This window comes from Melospiza melodia, chromosome 5, assembly GCF_035770615.1.
Source record: "Melospiza melodia melodia isolate bMelMel2 chromosome 5, bMelMel2.pri, whole genome shotgun sequence".
Classification (NCBI taxonomy): Eukaryota; Metazoa; Chordata; class Aves; order Passeriformes; family Passerellidae; genus Melospiza; species Melospiza melodia.
In genome coordinates, this window is record NC_086198.1 from 8,496,720 (window position 1) to 8,515,305 (window position 18,586).

Sequence of the window (18,586 nt, forward strand, 5' to 3'; positions counted from 1 at the left end):
CCTGTATTCTCAGAGCACTTGCACAAAAACGTGACCCCATGTACAACCAAGGAATAGAAGCTAAAATCTCCTCTCAAGAAGGAGAGTTAGGTTGCTCCTTGCAAATGCAAAGCATGCTTTATTCGCACGTTTCCAATTCACTGTAACATTAAAAGCCCACAGGTCATGTTTGTACAATGCAGTTAACATAAAACTAAGAGCTTACTGCAATCAAAATAAAATATTCCTTGCTGGCATTACTTCAATAATTGACCTAGCCTAGGGTTGTTTTAAAACAGTTTAAATGCATCATTAATCCAGGGTATTCCAAAGCAGCTTTACTAATATGCTGTAATAAATTAAAAGAGAGAAGCAAAGTTGCAGTCAGTATGCATTTAAAAAAATCATAATATAATATTAAAAGAAGCCAGACACACAGTTTCGAACACGAAAGAGAAGGCATAGGAAACACAACAACAACACAACTTGGAAATTCAAGAAGAATATTTGACAAGTTGTATTTTTCTTATTATTTTCCTTGGTGTGTATATTTTCATTACTTACATATTTCCTTCCTGTCACTTCCATTCTAACATTCTGGTGGCTTCTCCATTTTTATTAAAAGATAGTAGCTGGTCTCTCGAACAACCAGATCAGTAAATTGAAGATCAATCTGTGATATGAAGAAGGTTACTAAATGGAAGAGAAGGTCAGTTGTTTGATTTTTGACCACACATACCAGGAGACCAGGAGATTAGCAAAGTGTGGTATAAGGATGGCAGCCTTGGGCAAGTTATTTTTGAACAATCTTGTCTATGGTTTCCTAAACAAACATACACATAAAAAAATCTGTATGTGAGTCCACTGTCTAAAGCGTAGACATGACTAACAGGAACGACTGGAGACAATCAAGGGCATAAACGAAATGAGCCAACATCATTATTTACTACAGATTTCAAGTCTTCTCAAGTAGAGGAGGAAAAAACATGCAGTAGATTGTTGGAAGTTATGGCTGTTCAAAAACTGAACATAAAGCCAGCCCACATGCAATCTGTTTTTAAAGAGGGATGAGAGACAAAAACAAAAACCTCCAAATTTATTAAAAAAAACCCAACTTAAAAATGCCAAAGACACTGTAGATTTGTGCCCAATTTATCCTCATTAACATATGCTTCTTCATGTATTCACATAGTGTATTTCACAAAATTGTTCCATTCCTCTCAAGACTGTTGGCATGCTACACTAAGAAAAATATATATCCTCTCCCTGCAGGAAGCAAAGATGGTCTCTTCACCTTCTGCCCATAAACAAACGTACACCAGTGCACATACACTCACATATACATCTAAGCAAAAGGAAAAACTCAAAACCCATGCTAACAACTATCTCTGAGGAATCTATTCTACTAACAATTTCTTTTAAATGCATTGAAGAAGAGTTTCAAATCTCACTGAATTTTAGTTTTAAACTAAATTCAGAAATATTTTATAGATCACAGAACAAACATTTCTACAACACAAAGAAGTGGCAAGCTTTTCTAAAATCTATGTCTCTGAAGAGGTTATGAAGTGCACAGTCCTGGCCTTGTTCTTGGTCATGGTCTAACCCTACCCAACAGCCAAGCCCCACACAGCCACTCATTCTCCCACCAGCAGGATCAGGTAGAGACTTGGAAGGATAAAAAATAGAGAACTCATGGGCTGGGATAAAGGCAGTTCATAGAGAACAAAAAAGTCATGAACACAAGCATAGCAAAACAAGGAATTAATTCACTGCAGGCAGGTGCTCAGCCATCTCCAGGAGAGGTGGGCCCCATCACATTTAATGGTTACCTGGAAAGACAAACACCATCACTTCAAATGCTGCTCCTCTTTCTTCCCTCCACTTTATATACTGAGCACGATGCCAGACGGTCTGGAATATCCCTGGGTCACCCATCCTCCCAAGCTCCCACGAGCCCTCCACCTTCCTCCCCAGCATGGCACTATGAACAGCAGAAAAGGCCTTGGCTCTGTGCAACCTCTGCTCAGCAACAACTAAAACATCTCTATATTATCAACTCTGTGTTCAGCACAAATCCAAAACACAGCCCCCAGAAAATTATGAAGAAAATTACTGTAAATTGTTTCATCTGAAAGCAGCAGAATCTCCCATGTTCATTTGTCATTCACATCCATTCCAGATGCAGAAGCAGGTTGCTGCTTAGCATGATGCCATCTCCATTTCCTTGTTCCCAATATAAAATGCATTTTTTCTTCATTGCTTCTGAAGGAGACATCTGTTGTGAGTCTTCGGCATCTGAAGAAAAATGTCTCTCAGATGTTCATACTGAAGTTGCTTCAAAGAAAACCCCTTTCTCTTCAGCCACTGCACAATTGTGGGGTCTGCATATGCACTCCAGCACTTAGAAACCACCTCAGTTTTACAACAAGTAAAATGAAACAGAAAGTCTCACATTAATATCAACACGTCGTCAAACAGTTTCCCTCAACACTTTGTGTGAAAAGGGTTTAAACATCTCAGCATCCTTACTGCTCTTGGTGCACACTTTCCTGCGGGAGGATGAAGGCAGGGAAGATGAGGGAAGGTTACAGAAGGTAATGGACCTTATTTCTAGTCAAATTTATTTCCCATCCTTTCGCAGCTTTCCTGCTTTCCCTGATGGAATTCCATAAGTTTCCTGTCCTTCTCTGAAGCCCCTTCTGATCACACGGCATGTCTGCCTACATTGCTAAAAATGGCAGATTTCAAAATCCATTAGTACATGCAGTTGGTGGAGGTGAACACAGCTTCATTTTCATGTTAGCAAATCATAGGCTTATATATCTGTTCTAGCTGCACTTACATTGTTCTTGTATTTCTGAAATGGATTACTTTAGGGAAGATAGAGGTATAAAACCACACTCCTCTCAACATAGGTCAAACAATATCACTTAAAAGAAAATATGACCTCCATGGAGGAGCATCAACTTGTGCTTAGAGAAATTTCCACAGCTTCACCATTATTGGAAGTTATGCCAAGGATGCCCAAGGATGCTGGAAAAGATTTAATCTGATGTGAAACACAGGTCACATATACTGCAGGAATATTTCACTGTGAGACTTTCGTATTTAACTTTTTTCCCTGCTAATTTTTGAAGCCATCACAAGTATTTTTTATTCTCATCTGTGTTGTGTCTTTAATGATTTGGTAACTTTAGAGGAGAATTTGTTGCTCAATGTCATAAAAGTTCTGAATTTACATTTTTATACTGGTGTCATAATTGTAAAATTTGATCAGCAATTTGAATGTCACTTTAGTTTATATTGGGCAATTTTGAAAAAACAGCATCCATTCAAGTCTGTCATTCATTTTGCACCCATGACAAATGCAACTCAAAATGTAGTCATTTATCAGAGTCTGAGAAAAATATAAATATACTGCTTGTTGAATGGCATTAATGTATCTTTTAAGTGCATTCTCCATGCTAATGTGAAACTACTGCTCTACAGAGAAAGCAAACTAAAAAATTTACACAACTCATTCCAATACAGTAATTTACCCAGGAACTAAGTGGGATATCAAAAACATTAAATCTGAAATGTGGAGGGCTTCCCCCCAAGAAAAAGCAAATAAAAAAGAGAAAAAGCACAAAGGGATGGAAGTGTGCTGCTATGTTGAAAACAAGAGCTGAAAAACCACATTAGGCACATTAGGCATTGTGCTCTCTTATTAAAAAAGTCAACTACTACATTAAACAATGTATGAATTCTGTTCAAGACAGATGATTCAGAACTGGAGAACCACTGAAGGATGGGGCATCAGCACTAGATTTGGTGCAATTTATAGTCTCTCCTCAAGTTATCTAGTAATTATGTCTGGCTAACTACTGCGGCATCTGTGCAGGCTGTGCCAGGGACAAGCCAAGTTTTGCCAAGGGTGAATGAGGGTAATCTGCACAGAGGGTGTTTCAGCTGCCTGTACCTGCTGGAGCGATCTCCTGTGGGGGCGAACACCACAAACCCCTCCAGGCCTTGTGCACTGTCTGACCTTGCTCCCTTGGACACAGTCCAAAAGTTTCAGCAAAGTTACACAAACTTCACCCAAAAGTTACATTACAACTGCAAATTTCAGCCCAGGGAGTGGATGACCAAACAGAAAGACAAACTGCCTGTGACATCAAATTGTTTTATCTAATGCTAAACTGGGAGATTTCAATCACAGTGAGGCAAAAACATATGGGATAAAATACTTATCTCACAGTAGAGAAGCCATTAACACTGCAGGGCCTGTATTTCCCAGGCATTGGCTCTGAACAGAGACACAAGGAGTCCATCTTTGCTCTTTCCCATCTTCATCCATAAATGGAACTTGTCATAGACTGCTATGAAATATTCTTACTTGTCCTAAATGTTTGCCTGCCTTCTCCTAGTACTCAACTGATAGAAAACTATTTACAGAGAGCAAAAATAAGTACACAGGCTAAAATTTTCTAAATAAACACATCTGTTATTCTAAATACAAGTATGAAAAATTGTGCTTCTTTAGGCAAATGAGCTCCTTAAGTTTGTCTGATAAATCTACACTTACACACTTCAGTGAGCAATCCAATTTCTAAAGCACCTTGTACTCATACTGGTGTCCTGACAAAATTTTAGTTTAGATAATTACACCGCCTAGGTAAATCTCTTAGCAGTATTGCATGCTGCCATAAACCACTGTGTAGCAAAGAAGAAAACTGTTCAATTGCCACTGCTTCTTAAGCACAGAATTAATGGTTTATCACTGATCAATGAAACATTTAAGTCATACCGGCCAGATTTTCTAGTCTACTATATCCAATTTGCACTGTAAATTTCACATTACAAAGAAACAAACAAAAAAAAAACAAAACAACTGTCAACCCACAGGAAACTGCACTGGATGTGGTATCTCTCAGTTGAAACAAATATGACAAGTTTCATGGCACTGCCAGAGGCACCAATCTCCAAACTTCTTGTTGCTACAGCTCTCATAGGGGTGACTGTTCACATGTCTCTGAAGACAACACAAAAATATTCTTCAGCTTCTTCAGAGAAAAGTCTGACAGTGAGGCTTATCCTGTTCTGAGGTGGTTTCAGATGATCCAATGAAGCATCTGTCAAATACCATTGTGCACTGTCATCAGGGATTTGGCTGAAAATTTCTGGCATGGGAAGGTAACCAACAGCTGGAGGTGCTGGTGTGGATATGGATGCTGTAGTTATCTGTTAAACCCACATGTGACAAGAAAGCCTCATATTTCAGCTAGTGATTGATTCCTAAGGGCAGGGGTGTTCAATAAATAGGATTCGACCAGAGAAAGATATAATAGGAATTTCCTTCAATAGTATCTGCCAAGAGATCTTAAAATGACAGCACAAGGAAACATCGTCCCTGTGAAACATGACCTTGAACAGAAACGTGACAGCTCTGTACCTGTGGAATACAAGCATCCAGAAGAGAGTGGCCTAGATATTTCTATGTTAGCTGGACATACACTTCATCATTTTTGTTCCTACAATTCTCTTTGTTATTAGTTTGGTGACTAAATAGCTGACTTGGATCACTGGCTGTTTGCATAGACTTGGAGCCATGTCACAGAAAAATGTGTGAAAATCATAGAAATGAAGGTAAAGAATTTGAAAAATAAGCATGAATTCCTGCTAAATCCTGCAAAAGATTTTCTTCCTCTTCTTTACCTCTTGAGCAAACAATCACAAGCAGGTCTCTCCCATGGTGTTTCTTAAAAAGAACAATGAAAGGGTTTCTCTGTTGAAGACATGTCTTGAATAAGACTACCCAGACAAGAATATCACAGTGAAACCCTTCCAAATGTGACAATTGTCAAAATCAGGTTGAAATCAATGAACCATTACAGAGCTTGACCTCAAAAACACATTTACATTACATGCTGATTGCAGATGGCATAAAATTAATTTTCCTCACAGCCGCTGGTCGGGGGCTGTATTTTGGATTTGTGCTGGAAACAGTGCTGACAACACGGGGATGTTTTTGTTGGTGCTGAGGAGGGCTTACACAGCATTGGTGTTTTCCTGCTTCTTAAACTGCCCTGACAGTGAGGAGGCTGGTGCTGAACAGGAAGCTGGGAGAAGATACAGCTGAAAACAACTAAGCAATGGGATATGCTATACCATATGGCATCAGAGTCACAACAAAACTGAAGGAAGAGGTGACAACCGGAGTCAGGATGGCATTTGTCTTCTCAAGTAACCGTTATGCACAATGGAGCCCAACCTTCCTGGAGAAGGCTGAACACTTGCGTGCCTGGGGAAAAGGTGAATTGATTCTGTGTTTTTTTGCTTGCATGTGGGGCTTTTGCTTTACCTATTAAACTGTCTTTATCTCAACCCACGAGTTTTCTCACTTTTACCCTTTGGATACTCTCCTCCATCCCACTGAGATGGGAGTGGGAGCACAGTCGTGTGGTGCTTACTTGCCTGCCAAAGTTAAAACATGACACACTGGAATTCTCACAACGAAGGTTCTGAGGTTGCCATCTCCTAATGAAGCCTTTTCACATTAAAAAAAAAAAAAACATTAAAAGAATGGGACTGCTTTCAGTCAGCACAATTTGGTCTTTTGACCATGAGGAACATTTACAATACAGGCAGAATTTTTAGTTTGGGATTCCTGAGGTGCATTGCATTTAACTTGTTGATCTTTGAATTAATCTTTTCCAGACTAATTTAAAGTAGCCAAGATGTCTGCTCCTGGCCCAAATCCATCAAAGCAGTCAGTACACACACAGTTTTGCTGCAGTCAATTGCTATAAATGTGTGCATCAGCATATTGATAAACAAAGACCATAAGTTACCTGTCTGAGCATTAAAAACAAGAGAAAAGCTGAATTGTTCTTTCTTCTTTGTGTGAACAGACACCTGCCTACACACACAGCACACACAGTGCAGTCTGGCTCCTGACCAGGACCACCTATAGTTCCCCTGCAATCCTTCACAGCCAGACACAAGAGAAATTGCCTACACAAGGAGATGAGGAAGTTTAAGAAAGAACTGAACATCTCATCCCAGTGGGAGGACAAAACATAGCTTGGGTATCCCCCTTCATAATTGAGCAATTTTGCACCCCATTGCTTCAATACAGCCATGGAATCCCCTTTGTCACAGCAGCCTTCCTACAAGTCCAAGAGTCGGCATGCACTGAGGTTTCTTGATCTTATGTTTTGATTTGGATTAAGCAAAAATTACTATACACAATAAATCAGCTGAAATGCATTAAAAATGCTGAGTTAAATAGAAAGAAAATTAAATATCCGAAAATTAAATATCCAAACCAGTCTATTTTATCCTGTAAGATACACTCTATTTAGTAACACTCCTGAAAATTGATAGGTATTAAATTAACCACAGGAGGGCTCCCTCTGGTATACTGAATACAACAGAAGCACACTGTTTTAAGACACAATACTACTTTTGGCAGTAAAGTAACAAAGGTTTTAGAACTCAAATTATATTTTCCTCAATAGGCTCCAATATATACAAGGGAATGAAATGATACATGAACAATTTAGGTAAAAGAACTGAATTACATAAGTGTTAATTGTGTGACTTAAAACACCTAAAGGGCAAACTCAGGTTGCCAATGCTCTGCAGTTTAAGGCACTAAACTCTGTTTTGTCACGCCAGGTACAAGGACTCTTGGAGCTGGCACACCAGCACAGCAATCAGCAGAGCAATTAACAGGACCATTAATAAATTAAAAAAAAATAAGAGTATTGAACATAACAGGTCCAGCTGCTGCTCTGAGGAGAGAAACAATGACTTGCTTGGAGCAGCACATGAATAGAACCTGACCAGAGAAACTGAGGCTTCATATTATCAGTATTTTTTATGTTCTGACAGGTATTCTCCCAAAATAGTAGAAATAAACATCAGCAGCAGTCAAGCAGCTACTTTTGTAGGCTTGAGCCTGTTTGTCACTCTATACTTTATTTACTCCTCTGCTAAAGAGAAACAAAACTCTCCTGCCTCATAAGTTTGTGGTGAAAGCAAAGGTAAATAATTGAGACAGTGGAACTAAATACAGAAGTAACTCACGGTGCCCTAAGAGTGTAATAATAGAAAATAGGTGTATATTTATGTCCTTACCAAACCACATTTTGTACAAGATTTTGCAGCTGTTGAGATCAACCAGAAAAGCAAGGGAAAAAAATCTGTGGGGAGGGTTGGGGGGAGAAAGAAACTTGTGCTCTCAAGATGCTGCTTTTATGCACCAGAAACAGAATTCACCAACCCAAGCTTTGTACTTTGCTGGCATCAATAGTGAGTTGACAGGGTTAACTGTCCTGGAAAATTTATGATTATCAAAACCTGTGTGCTAAACAGGAGGAAACACTGCATTCTGGGGTAAATTTAAATTTTCACTTCTTTCACAGACTTCAGAAACTAATGGCTGTTTGCAAGACAGAACTCAGGCCGAAGTTGCTTTTTGGATTCAGAAGACAAAGTCACTTCTTTCATAACCACCGAGCTTAGTAAGTCAATTTGGTGCCTGTTTGCCAACTACAATGGAGGCCTAGGATTTGTAAGGACTAAGTTCTCCTTGAATAAGGAGTTGATTTAAATCCATACCTCACTATCCCATGAGAAAAGTATAATATTGGAGCTAAGCAGCACAGGCTCCACAGGACAATGGAAAGAGAGCTCCATGACTATCCCATGGAATAATGTTTCCCCCCTCACAGAACAGCTTTTGCTCTTTGTTCTGGACACCATGCATGCACGAAAATAAAAAAATACCAGAGCATATGTGAAACAAAGCCAGAAATCGACCTTCTTTCCTTACTTTATACATCATAAAGCATTTCAGTAAGACACCTGTAAGTACTACAGAGCACCTGTTACTAAGAGATGCTGCTGTTCAATTCAGTTATAAGCAAGGAGGTTTGACACCAGGAAGCAGGGATGTGACAAATGAAAAAAAATAGAAAATGAAGTCGAAATATACTAGAGGTCACTTCACTAGACTGCCCTCCTTTCAGTCATCGCCCACACTGGCCTCCCATACAGAGGGGACAGAAAGAAACATGCATCACAATACCTACATTGGAAAACAGACACTGGAAAACTGCTGCAAGAAATTTGGTACTTTTACACAAAGATATGCTTCGTATACTGACAATGTATGAACAGACAAGGCTAAAGCCTTACTGTAGCCCAACAAAGTAGCACTAACTTTAGATGGGATGAGACAACCAGGATTACATCCTACCACTTGCATTAAATTGCTGCTTTTCCTCCATAGGAAACAAAACTGAAGTTAAAAGTTTTACCAGTATAACTTGGTATCCATACACCTGGTCTAGGAATTTTATCAAAAGATCAGATAAGATACTTACATCACATACATAATATCCCAATGACAAAACAAAAACAAACAAACTCCTCCTCCCCCCCCACAAAGTTAAACTGACAGCAAAAACTGTAATCAAACCTCAAGGACACCATAATGTCTTAAGGAATTTCTAAGACTTCTTTTTAAAAAAGGCAATAGAAATACCCTATTCTATTTCCCTTATTCCCACAGGAAGGCAGTCTTAGAAAGATTAAACTATAAATAAACTATATTTTTTTCCCTTGAGTCTACCATTCATGTCAATCTGTATTTTATGAAAATCTTGTTGCACCACATAACTCAGAACCTTTAAATGTACATTTATCCTTGAAGCTCCACTTTAAATAATATGATAAACCAGAAGTAAATAACAATGACCAAAATACAAAAATCAAGCCTATCAAGTTCTCAAGTGAAAACATGACAGCTTTAAAAAGTTTCTATGAAACAAAGGTTTATAGAGATTAATTATGTATATAGAATTAATGTAAAGCTCAATTTTGTAATGATCAAAATCATTAATGTTGTCTGAAATCACAGCTGTATCATCTTCTCATTTTTCAATTTCTCCTAAAGAAGAGCTCTTCTACTCAGAAACAGAATTTGCAGAACAACAAAAAAAAAATCTTATGTAACTTATTGCAGCACTATTTTCATGAAAAAAAAGTCAACTTAGTTTGCTGGAATTCTTAGTTTAGAATTTCTAGAGAGCTGTAAAGAACACAAGTGCCTCTTCTAGGCTTGGGAAATGACACAGTCCCCAGGGGACACTGTTCTACCATTGATAGAAACAGACTATTTTTGCCTTGTGGACTGCTTTTGAACAGCTTCTCTGCTCACTGCTGTCAGGTTATCAATACCTGCTCCATCAGGCTGCCATCCCTCCTTCACTGTGGCGCTATGGCAAGCAGCTGAGGTGATGGGAGAGGCTGACAGAGCCCTCATTCACAGGGAAGGCTGGGGAGGTTTGTTTCAGCAATGAATGGGAAAGCTTAATTTATAAGTAGTCAAAACATCATTTCATCACAACATCTCCTCAAAACCACCTGATGATCTCTAACATGAACTTAATTGTTCTTAAAACAAGATGGCACATTTATAATCACTACTGTCAAGGTCAGAATACCAACTAGACACTCAATTTACTCATGAAGGCAAAACCAGTTCAGCCTGTAACTAAATTCTGAAGTCACAGACAGCTCTGCCTCTCTCCCATGGTCAGGAAACACCAAAACAGTCCAACTGCACATCACTAGCATGATGTGCTGACTCTACACACATACCTTTGAAACCTAACACGATCTTAGAATATATAAGAAAAGTCTGCTGCAGTTTCAGTAGGACTGACCTCTAAACTTGTGTTAAGTCACACAAAGTATCAAGAAATTGAATACCTCAAGGGCAAAGAATAACTGCGCTGAGGGTTTAAATTCTTTCACCTGCTACTAACTTAATAGGGAAAAAGAAGTTACATTTCTACTAGGATACTATTTCTAATGCACTCTTTCCTAGTATGAAAGAAACTACCCTCATTTCGAGGGGTAGTTGCAAAGATGTCTTAAGACTTTCTTTATATTTCAGGGAGTTGAACTCAAACTTGTATTTCAATCCCTGTTGCTTGTAAGTATTTTGGGTTATAATGTGCACATCAAAAGACATAAGGAACCTAATTACATTACTTGTCTGTGCCTCAATCTTCCACCCTCACTGGGTAATGGCATTGCCAACATGATTTCAATACTTACCGTGATAACAGAATTACATTAGAGTCAGCTGTAAGGTTCAAAGTTTCACTGCTCATTTTTATTGTTTTTCCATTAAACAGTCCCATTACTGTTCAATTAGTATTCAGACTGGGAGAAAAGGGAAGGGGGGGAAAAAGGGGAGGAGAAAAAAGGAAGATAGCAAAAAGACCTTTTCAGAAAACTTAGAATGAAAAATTTTTTGGGGGGTCTCATTAGAAAGCCTCACTAGTCTTTGACATATGCTTAGCATCTATGTCTTACACCACTTTATCCAGAACTATGTTTTTTTAATAAAAAAGCTCCCTTTATCAAATCATGTTCTACTTGGAGAGCACTCTTGAACATTAGAAATTTCTTCAAGGCATGTGTGTTCTAAAGAGCCATGCAGCACACATGGAAATCATTTCTTGCATTGAATACCTTAGATTTCCTAAGTCACAAAGTAAATTAGAGGCTGCAAAGACTGCAGAGTGCACCTTGTACACTAATGACAGACACTTATGATCATGCATAATTTTCTTTCAGCAGAAATTACTTCCAACTAAATTTTAGCACCCGACACCTATTGCATTTTAAAACCCACAGAAACATAAAGTAAGCTTCAAATTAAGAAGCTATCCTTAACTTCCTTCTCTAGTAACATTCAGCATATTTCACTAACCAAAGTTACAACGCTTTGGAGGACTAACTTCTGTAATGGATACCCTTATTAACAAAGAATCAAATATGTTATTGCTCAGTTGAAGCCATTGACCACACATGGGTGATGACCCTTGAAATGAAGGCTACTAATACACTAAAATGATATATGATGCCATCTAATACTCTCTAATGTGAAGGCTATGTAAGTGGTAAACAAGCTAAAGCATTATACTATCCCGTAATTTCTTACCAATGATCTATGTAACATTCATGTTATATTTAAATTACACTGACAATTACAGTGTAGGAGCATTGTACCGTTGAACAGAACAAACACAAGCTTTGGTAAATTACAGGCAGGGTTATGAAGAAGTGCATTACAACAACTTAAAACTAAACTTCACTTAATGCAGGTCATGCTGTGATTTATGAGCCATACATAAACCCATCAAGCTGAAGAATAACTCGAGCAAAAAATAGCCTATGTCAACTGCTCTTATTAATAACAGTGATCGAGAAAACTGTAAACTGAAAATATTTGGAAGTTCTTTGTGACATCAGTCTGACAAGCAGTTAAACACAGCGTTGCAGCATCAGGTCACAATAGTAATACTCAGAAGAGAAAAAAAAATTCTGCCAATCCCTTCTGTCGAATTTACAACAGAAGAGAAAACAAAAAATCTCGGTGGTAAGACATCTACACGGACCTCATCAATTTCAGTGGACCTATAGCCACACGCCAGTTCGAGAAGTATTGCGAAGAGGCAGGCAAACAAAAAGTTGCACTAAAACCTCCGCTTCATGCAATGAAAATTAGAGCCCAGCATCACAGTCAGCTCACCAACGCACAAAATCCCACGTCCTCCTAATTTCAGAGGCAGCCTCCGTGCGGCTCACCCCTCGCCCTTGCCGGGGAAGGCAGGCTCAGATGCTCTCACAACTTTCTCTCGGGCGCGGCGCTCGGACAGGCACACACGTGCTGCCGCTGCCGCTGCCGCTCCCGCCCCGGGCCGCAGCCGGGCCCCGCAGGGGCGAGACCGGGGCCGTGCCCGAGGGCGGCTGCGCCCTGTCCTGCCCTGCCCTGCCCCGGGGCTGCGCTCCGGGCGGCGCCGCACCTACCTGCGGCTCGGCGGCTTCGGGCGGCTTCACCAGGTGCTTCTCCTTGTACAGAGACCAGAGGCCGATGTCAGGCAGGAAAATCAGAGCCGCGGTGAAGAGCAGCGTCATTTGCAGAAACCTCTTCTGTTTCCTCTTCATGGCCAAAGCCGGGCTGCTCTGCTGGCGGCGGCGGAGTCAGCTCCCCCAGCACCGCGGGGCCAGGCTCGTCCCTGCCCGCAGTCCCTCGGAGGGGCCCGGCGCCGCGCAGAAACTTCGCCCGCCTCACGCCTGCCCACCCGGAGCCCGGGCGGGGCCGCCCCCCGCAGCGGCGGCGGCGGGGCCGAACCTGGCGGCCGCTCCCCCCGCCCCGGCGCGGCGCTGCGCGGCGGCGGAGCCGCTCTTGGGGGAGCGCATGGATCCACCTGCAAACAGAGCGGCAAACAGCCCACCACGCAGCGGGACAGGGGCAATAAATAAATAAATATACATATATATTAAAAAAAAAAAAAGAAGAAAAAAATAGGGAGGGAAAAGCCTCACAACCCGAGTCCAGTAAACAGCGTGGGACCGGGAGCTCCCCCTCCTCCCGGCCGCGCAGAGTCCCCGCCGCTGGCCGCGCCCGCCCGCCTCACGTCCCCCTGCCTGCCCCAGCCTGGGCGGGGGGGGCGCGGCATCATGAGCTCATCACGCGCAATTTGCTAAGCAAGACTTCGAAAAAAAAAACAAAAACAAAAAAAGCCACAACCCAAAAAACGGGAGAAGAGGGCTGGCGCCGGCACAGCGCGCCCCTCCGCGCCGGGGGGCGGGCAGGGAGGGGCGGCCCGCGCCCCCCCCACCACGTGCGCGGGCCGGGCCGGGCGCGGGCGGTGCCGAGCCCGCCCCGCCGCGCCCCCTCATCCCGGCCGGCCCGGGAGCGCCTCCCGCCGCCTCCGCGCCCTTCTCCCGCCGGGCGAGGCGGGGAGCGACAGCCCCGTGCGGGGCCCGCGGGCCGGAGCCGGGCGGTGCTGCTGCCGCTGCTCGTTCTGCCGCCGCCGCGCATCGGGGACGGGGCTGGCAATTCCCGTTCCGGTCCGTCCTCCTCGGCGCTACGTGAAATGCGGGGGGAACCGCGCGGAGAGCCCGCGGGCGGCTCCCTGCCGGGCTGCCGGGGCGCTCACCTGCCCGGGGCTCCCCCCGCAGCGCCGCCTTTGCGGAGCCCGCCCGGCCGCAAGCTGAGCGGCTCCAGCCTTCCCCGAATCGCGGGGGGCTGAGGTCATCCCCCCCTTCGGTAGCAGCACCGAGGGAAGATGTTCAAAGCGATGTCGATTTGTACCCAGTGTGTTGCAGTCGGACCCGTTTGGGCTTGTGGTCTGAGCTCACCTTTTCTCTACGTAGTGTAATTACCTTGTCTTCCCAAACTAACTCCTCTCAGCGAAACAGGAGGACGCTCGGGTTAAGCTTACTAGGACCTACTGCCCTTTCAGCTTTGTCAGATCAAACAGTGGGAAAATGTGTATCAGACTCATAATGATAACATGTCCAGAGCCAATATTGAAAAATAAAGCTACATCTAACTTCCGTTCTTTCTGCCCTGCATGCAGAAAGCTGTCACTTCAGCTACAGTCCCTGTTCCTATTGGTGGCTAAAATATTTCTCATTGTCTAGGTCTTAATCCTGCAGTCAGAATTTTCTTTCTGTAACCACAGTACATAGCTGTGAATGGTGAGAAGTAGTCCTGTCCTTTTCCATGGATGAGATCAGTCTTGTCCATCCACAGAACCGTCTTGATGGGCATTTCCTACATATGCATAAAATAGTGAAAGAGGCAGTAGAAAGGTTATTTTTAGAAGAGTAGCTGGAGATAAGGGAAAGCTTGAAGGCAGAACAGGAAAACTCTGAATGATGAAGGTGGAATGGGAGGAAACAGCATAATGCTCTTTACGTAAGAAAAAGCAGGGTTGGAAGGAGCCTTGCAAGGTCAGCTCCTCCGTGGCTCTGCCCCAAGGCACAATCAACTACATGTATGTGTCATTCTCGACAAGTGTTGTCTAACCCATTCTGCAGTCCTCCAGCGCTAGCACCACTCCAGCCTCCTCAGGCAACCTGTTTTGGCTTGCCGTTGCAAACTGTTCCTTACTGCACAACCTGAACCTCCCTTGCTGTGATTTCAGAGTATTACATGGCCACCAAAGGGAGAGCAAGCAGAGTATTCCCCTCAGTCTTTACACAGGTGAAGCCCACTTCCAGGAACTGTCCTTTAGGCCCTCCAGGACATCTCCAGAGCTGATGTGTCCTCCTGCTTTCATCAGGACTGTCTTCAACTGATTTGTATCTCATTTGCAGTCCAAAGTTGCAGCTAATAAGCTACTTGGGATCTTGCAATTGTTTATAAGAAAAGATGGGTAATCATGCAGGTGTCGTAGTGTGTACTCCTTTTCCTGCTTCCATATGGAATGCAAGCTTTGGTTTTAACAGCAGTATCACTCAGTGATAAAATTTAAGCTCTGGTCAGTTCTGTTTCCCTCAAGATCACCTAATCCATTGTTCATATTTCTATGGTTGAATATTTCTCCATTTTTACTGTCTCTGTTGAATATAAATTTTTTTTTCCAAAATATTAATCCAGTATGTCAAAAACACTTTGATTTTTAGCCTATCTTCCACTGTCATACACAAATACAATAAATTTGTTCAATTGTGCAATCCAGACTGTTAGCAAGAACTTTAGTTAGTTCCACACAGAACTCTGTGAAATGTGTGTTCCTACATTTAAGACAATGCCATTGATACTTTACTCCCTCTGTAGTTTCCAGGCAATTTTAAATACCTAAGTAAACTAATCTTGCTTTGAAGATTGTCATGTGCAAGACTTGGTCTATTGTCTTGGTGATAAGGGACGTATATCACTGGTACCTTTTCACCTCTGCCAGGCTATAAGGAGGTCACAAAAGATCACAAAAGGCCATGCAAGAATTTACACTTTTTTATTGTTGCAACTAACCAAGAAGTTATTCAGTTCAAATGAATTTTTAAAATTTGGTTTTATATTCAAGAGATTAATCCATCCAAAGATTAAAGTACTCAGAAAACCAAAGGGCATTTATCTTGTCAGAAATTCCACTTATTTTTGTAGTTCATCATCCAGAGTTGGGAAATTTACCAAGCATATTGGAAATTTTGATTCAGCTGCCTTTTTGTCTGAAGACATTCAGCCCTGATGTTCTTCCACTCAGTGCAAAAAGCATAATAGCTAAAACCATCCTAAGTATAGAAATGATTGCTATGAGATCATAAAATAATTGTGTAGAAAAAGTAGGACTACTGGCAGGAAAGATTTAGGAGATGTTGCATCTGGAATTCCACAGCTTGCCAGTTATGTCTGCCTCTGGAGGCTGAAGTGAATGCAGACATTGTCTCTCAAGAGATGAAATTCAATTTAATTTCCTGAATCCTGAGAACGATTTTGTAGTAAGGGTCATAGGCCACAACTGGCAAATGCATGTCTGCTTTGTAAAGAATTAAAGGCATGTTTTTCAGCAAATATTTTTTTCACATAATCTTAAGCCACCTAGCCCTATTAGGCAGTGCTGAATTTTTAAAGCACTAAGCTAGTTTAAAGGAAGGAAGGAAGGGAAAAGAAACCATCACTGTTGTGTGAGTTAAAAGCTGCAAATAAAGACATGCAGCAGTAACTTATGCTTGCTCTAGAAGAACTTGCAGTGGAGCTGCAGAATAGACAATTTCTTCAGTGGTAATTTATTCAAATCTTCAGGTATTTGATGTTTGAAATCTCTAGCCATAAATGATAAATAATGAAAGAGCAGCATCCTGAAATCATTCACATGTTGGCACCACACTTTAGTGTATTGGGGATGTATTTCCATTTCCACTCTTCATGTTCTCTAAAGACAAAACTTCCACTAAGATTTCTGAAATGACCTAGGACAGAAGAGTGTAAAACACCCTAGCAGGGATAAGAACTGCAAAGCAAGATGAACATGAGAAACTGTTTAGATGTGCATTTCAAACCAAGAAGCTGAAGTCCTCCAAGGTAAATTTTCTGAGATTAAGACTTTATGTATAGAATTACTCAAAAGGGACCTCAGGTCATGGCTAATCAATTCTCCTCATGCAGGAAATCCACTATTCAGTGCATTTATTGCAGAAGAGAAACTCTGCCCTCACATGAAAGACAAAGTACTCACCTTCACATTCAGTGTTACAAACATCAGAGGTTGATGTGCTCTAAGGAGAGGATGAATCTAGTAAAATGATGATTAACCATCTGTAATATTACTGTGTAAAAGACTGCATAAAGGTAATGCAATGGGAGTTTTCTTTGATTATAGTATTTACCTGTGGGTAACGCAGGATGTAAAATGACTTGGTCTGTTCCCATGAATTTTTAATGTGCTTAGGGGGGGAAAGCATTGCAAACCACTCTCAAAGGCAAGAAGAAGTGCAAAAAGATCTGTTCTTTTGCTAGCCCAACCATGATCTGAAACAGAGTTGCAAACAATTGGTTATTCTGGTATTTAGGGGACCGACATGCTTTATCGCACCTGGTTTTTATCCTCAGTCATCCAAGGGTCTCTCAGAGAATCTCACATCCTCTGTCACTTGTCTTCTTTTCACTCAAACCTCAAGAGAAGGGCATGATGCTGCTAGCATAGTAGAAATGGAAATTAGATGTGAAACAAATAGTACTTTTTTTGCAAAAGTTCAAAATTCAAGATCCTCCAAACTCCCACAGAGAACCTTTATTTTCAATACCTTCTGCAGAGAAACATTTCAACATGTTAGCCTCAAAATATAAAATGCTTTTTTATATATAGACTCTGGCTATAAATAACAATACATAAAACACTTTTTTATTGACTAAGTAATTTTGTCCTCTTCTGTCTCTGGTTTTGTCATCAAATTTCAAAATCATCATCACATATTTGTACTGCTGCTGTGGGAATATGTCTCATAAACTTCATTTGTTGGGGTTTTCTTGGAATCAAACTCTTGTTCTCAAAGCTAAATGAGCAATTTAGCTGAAAAGGAAAGATAGGAGGCCACCTATGTATATAGGAAATCAAGAAATTCAGTTCCCAGAGCAAACTCAAGATAAGTTCATTTTATCAAGGTTTTTGAAATTTGGCTTCTGTTTTTGACGTTACTAGGTTTGTCAATATTCCACAGATCCAGCAAATTTACTTGAGAAATATACTAAAAACATTTATTAAAATCGAAACATTTGTAAATCTGAAGACCTCTTCTGTTAGCTAGTGGAAATTTTCTAGCCATAGTACTCTTAAAGGCCCATTACCTTAAAAAAAGGTTTTATAAAAATAAAAATCCCTAAATCATATGAAAATATTATTGGGGAAGTTTTGTTTCCCCCCACCCACAAACCTTTGGCATTTAGAAAACAGCATCACTCCCATTCCAGAATTACACAGTTTGATTACAGTTTAGAAGAAAAACTCCAGAAAAGCCACATAGAACTTGAATAAGTAATGACAACACCATGAATTATTTCCACTTTTCACAACTTTGTTCTGTTTGACTAGCTGGATGATGGTTGATTGCTTCTTCATTGTTGCTGTGCCACCATAAACTCAAGAAAGCAAACAAAAATGCTGATGGATCAGACTTTTGCCAGTTACCTCACAAGCTGCAGATTCACTACTGCACAAAAGAAATCACTGAAATGTAAGGGTAATCAGAAAAGTTTATTTTGAGAGACAAAATCAGTACAATGTCAAATATTTCTAAATAGCTC

General features: G+C 41.1%; 1 protein-coding gene across 1 annotated transcript in view; it reads right to left on the reverse strand.

The window, feature by feature from the left end:
• Nucleotides 1–13,108, reverse strand: part of GALNTL6 (polypeptide N-acetylgalactosaminyltransferase like 6) — a 430,140-nt gene extending 417,032 nt beyond the window's left edge. The window contains exon 1 of the mRNA XM_063156201.1: nucleotides 12,859–13,108. Within this exon, the coding sequence (XP_063012271.1) occupies nucleotides 12,859–12,996 (138 nt within the window). The 5' untranslated portion in view covers nucleotides 12,997–13,108. The remainder of the gene's footprint in view (nucleotides 1–12,858) is intronic.
• Between the last annotated feature and the right edge of the window lie 5,478 nt (nucleotides 13,109–18,586).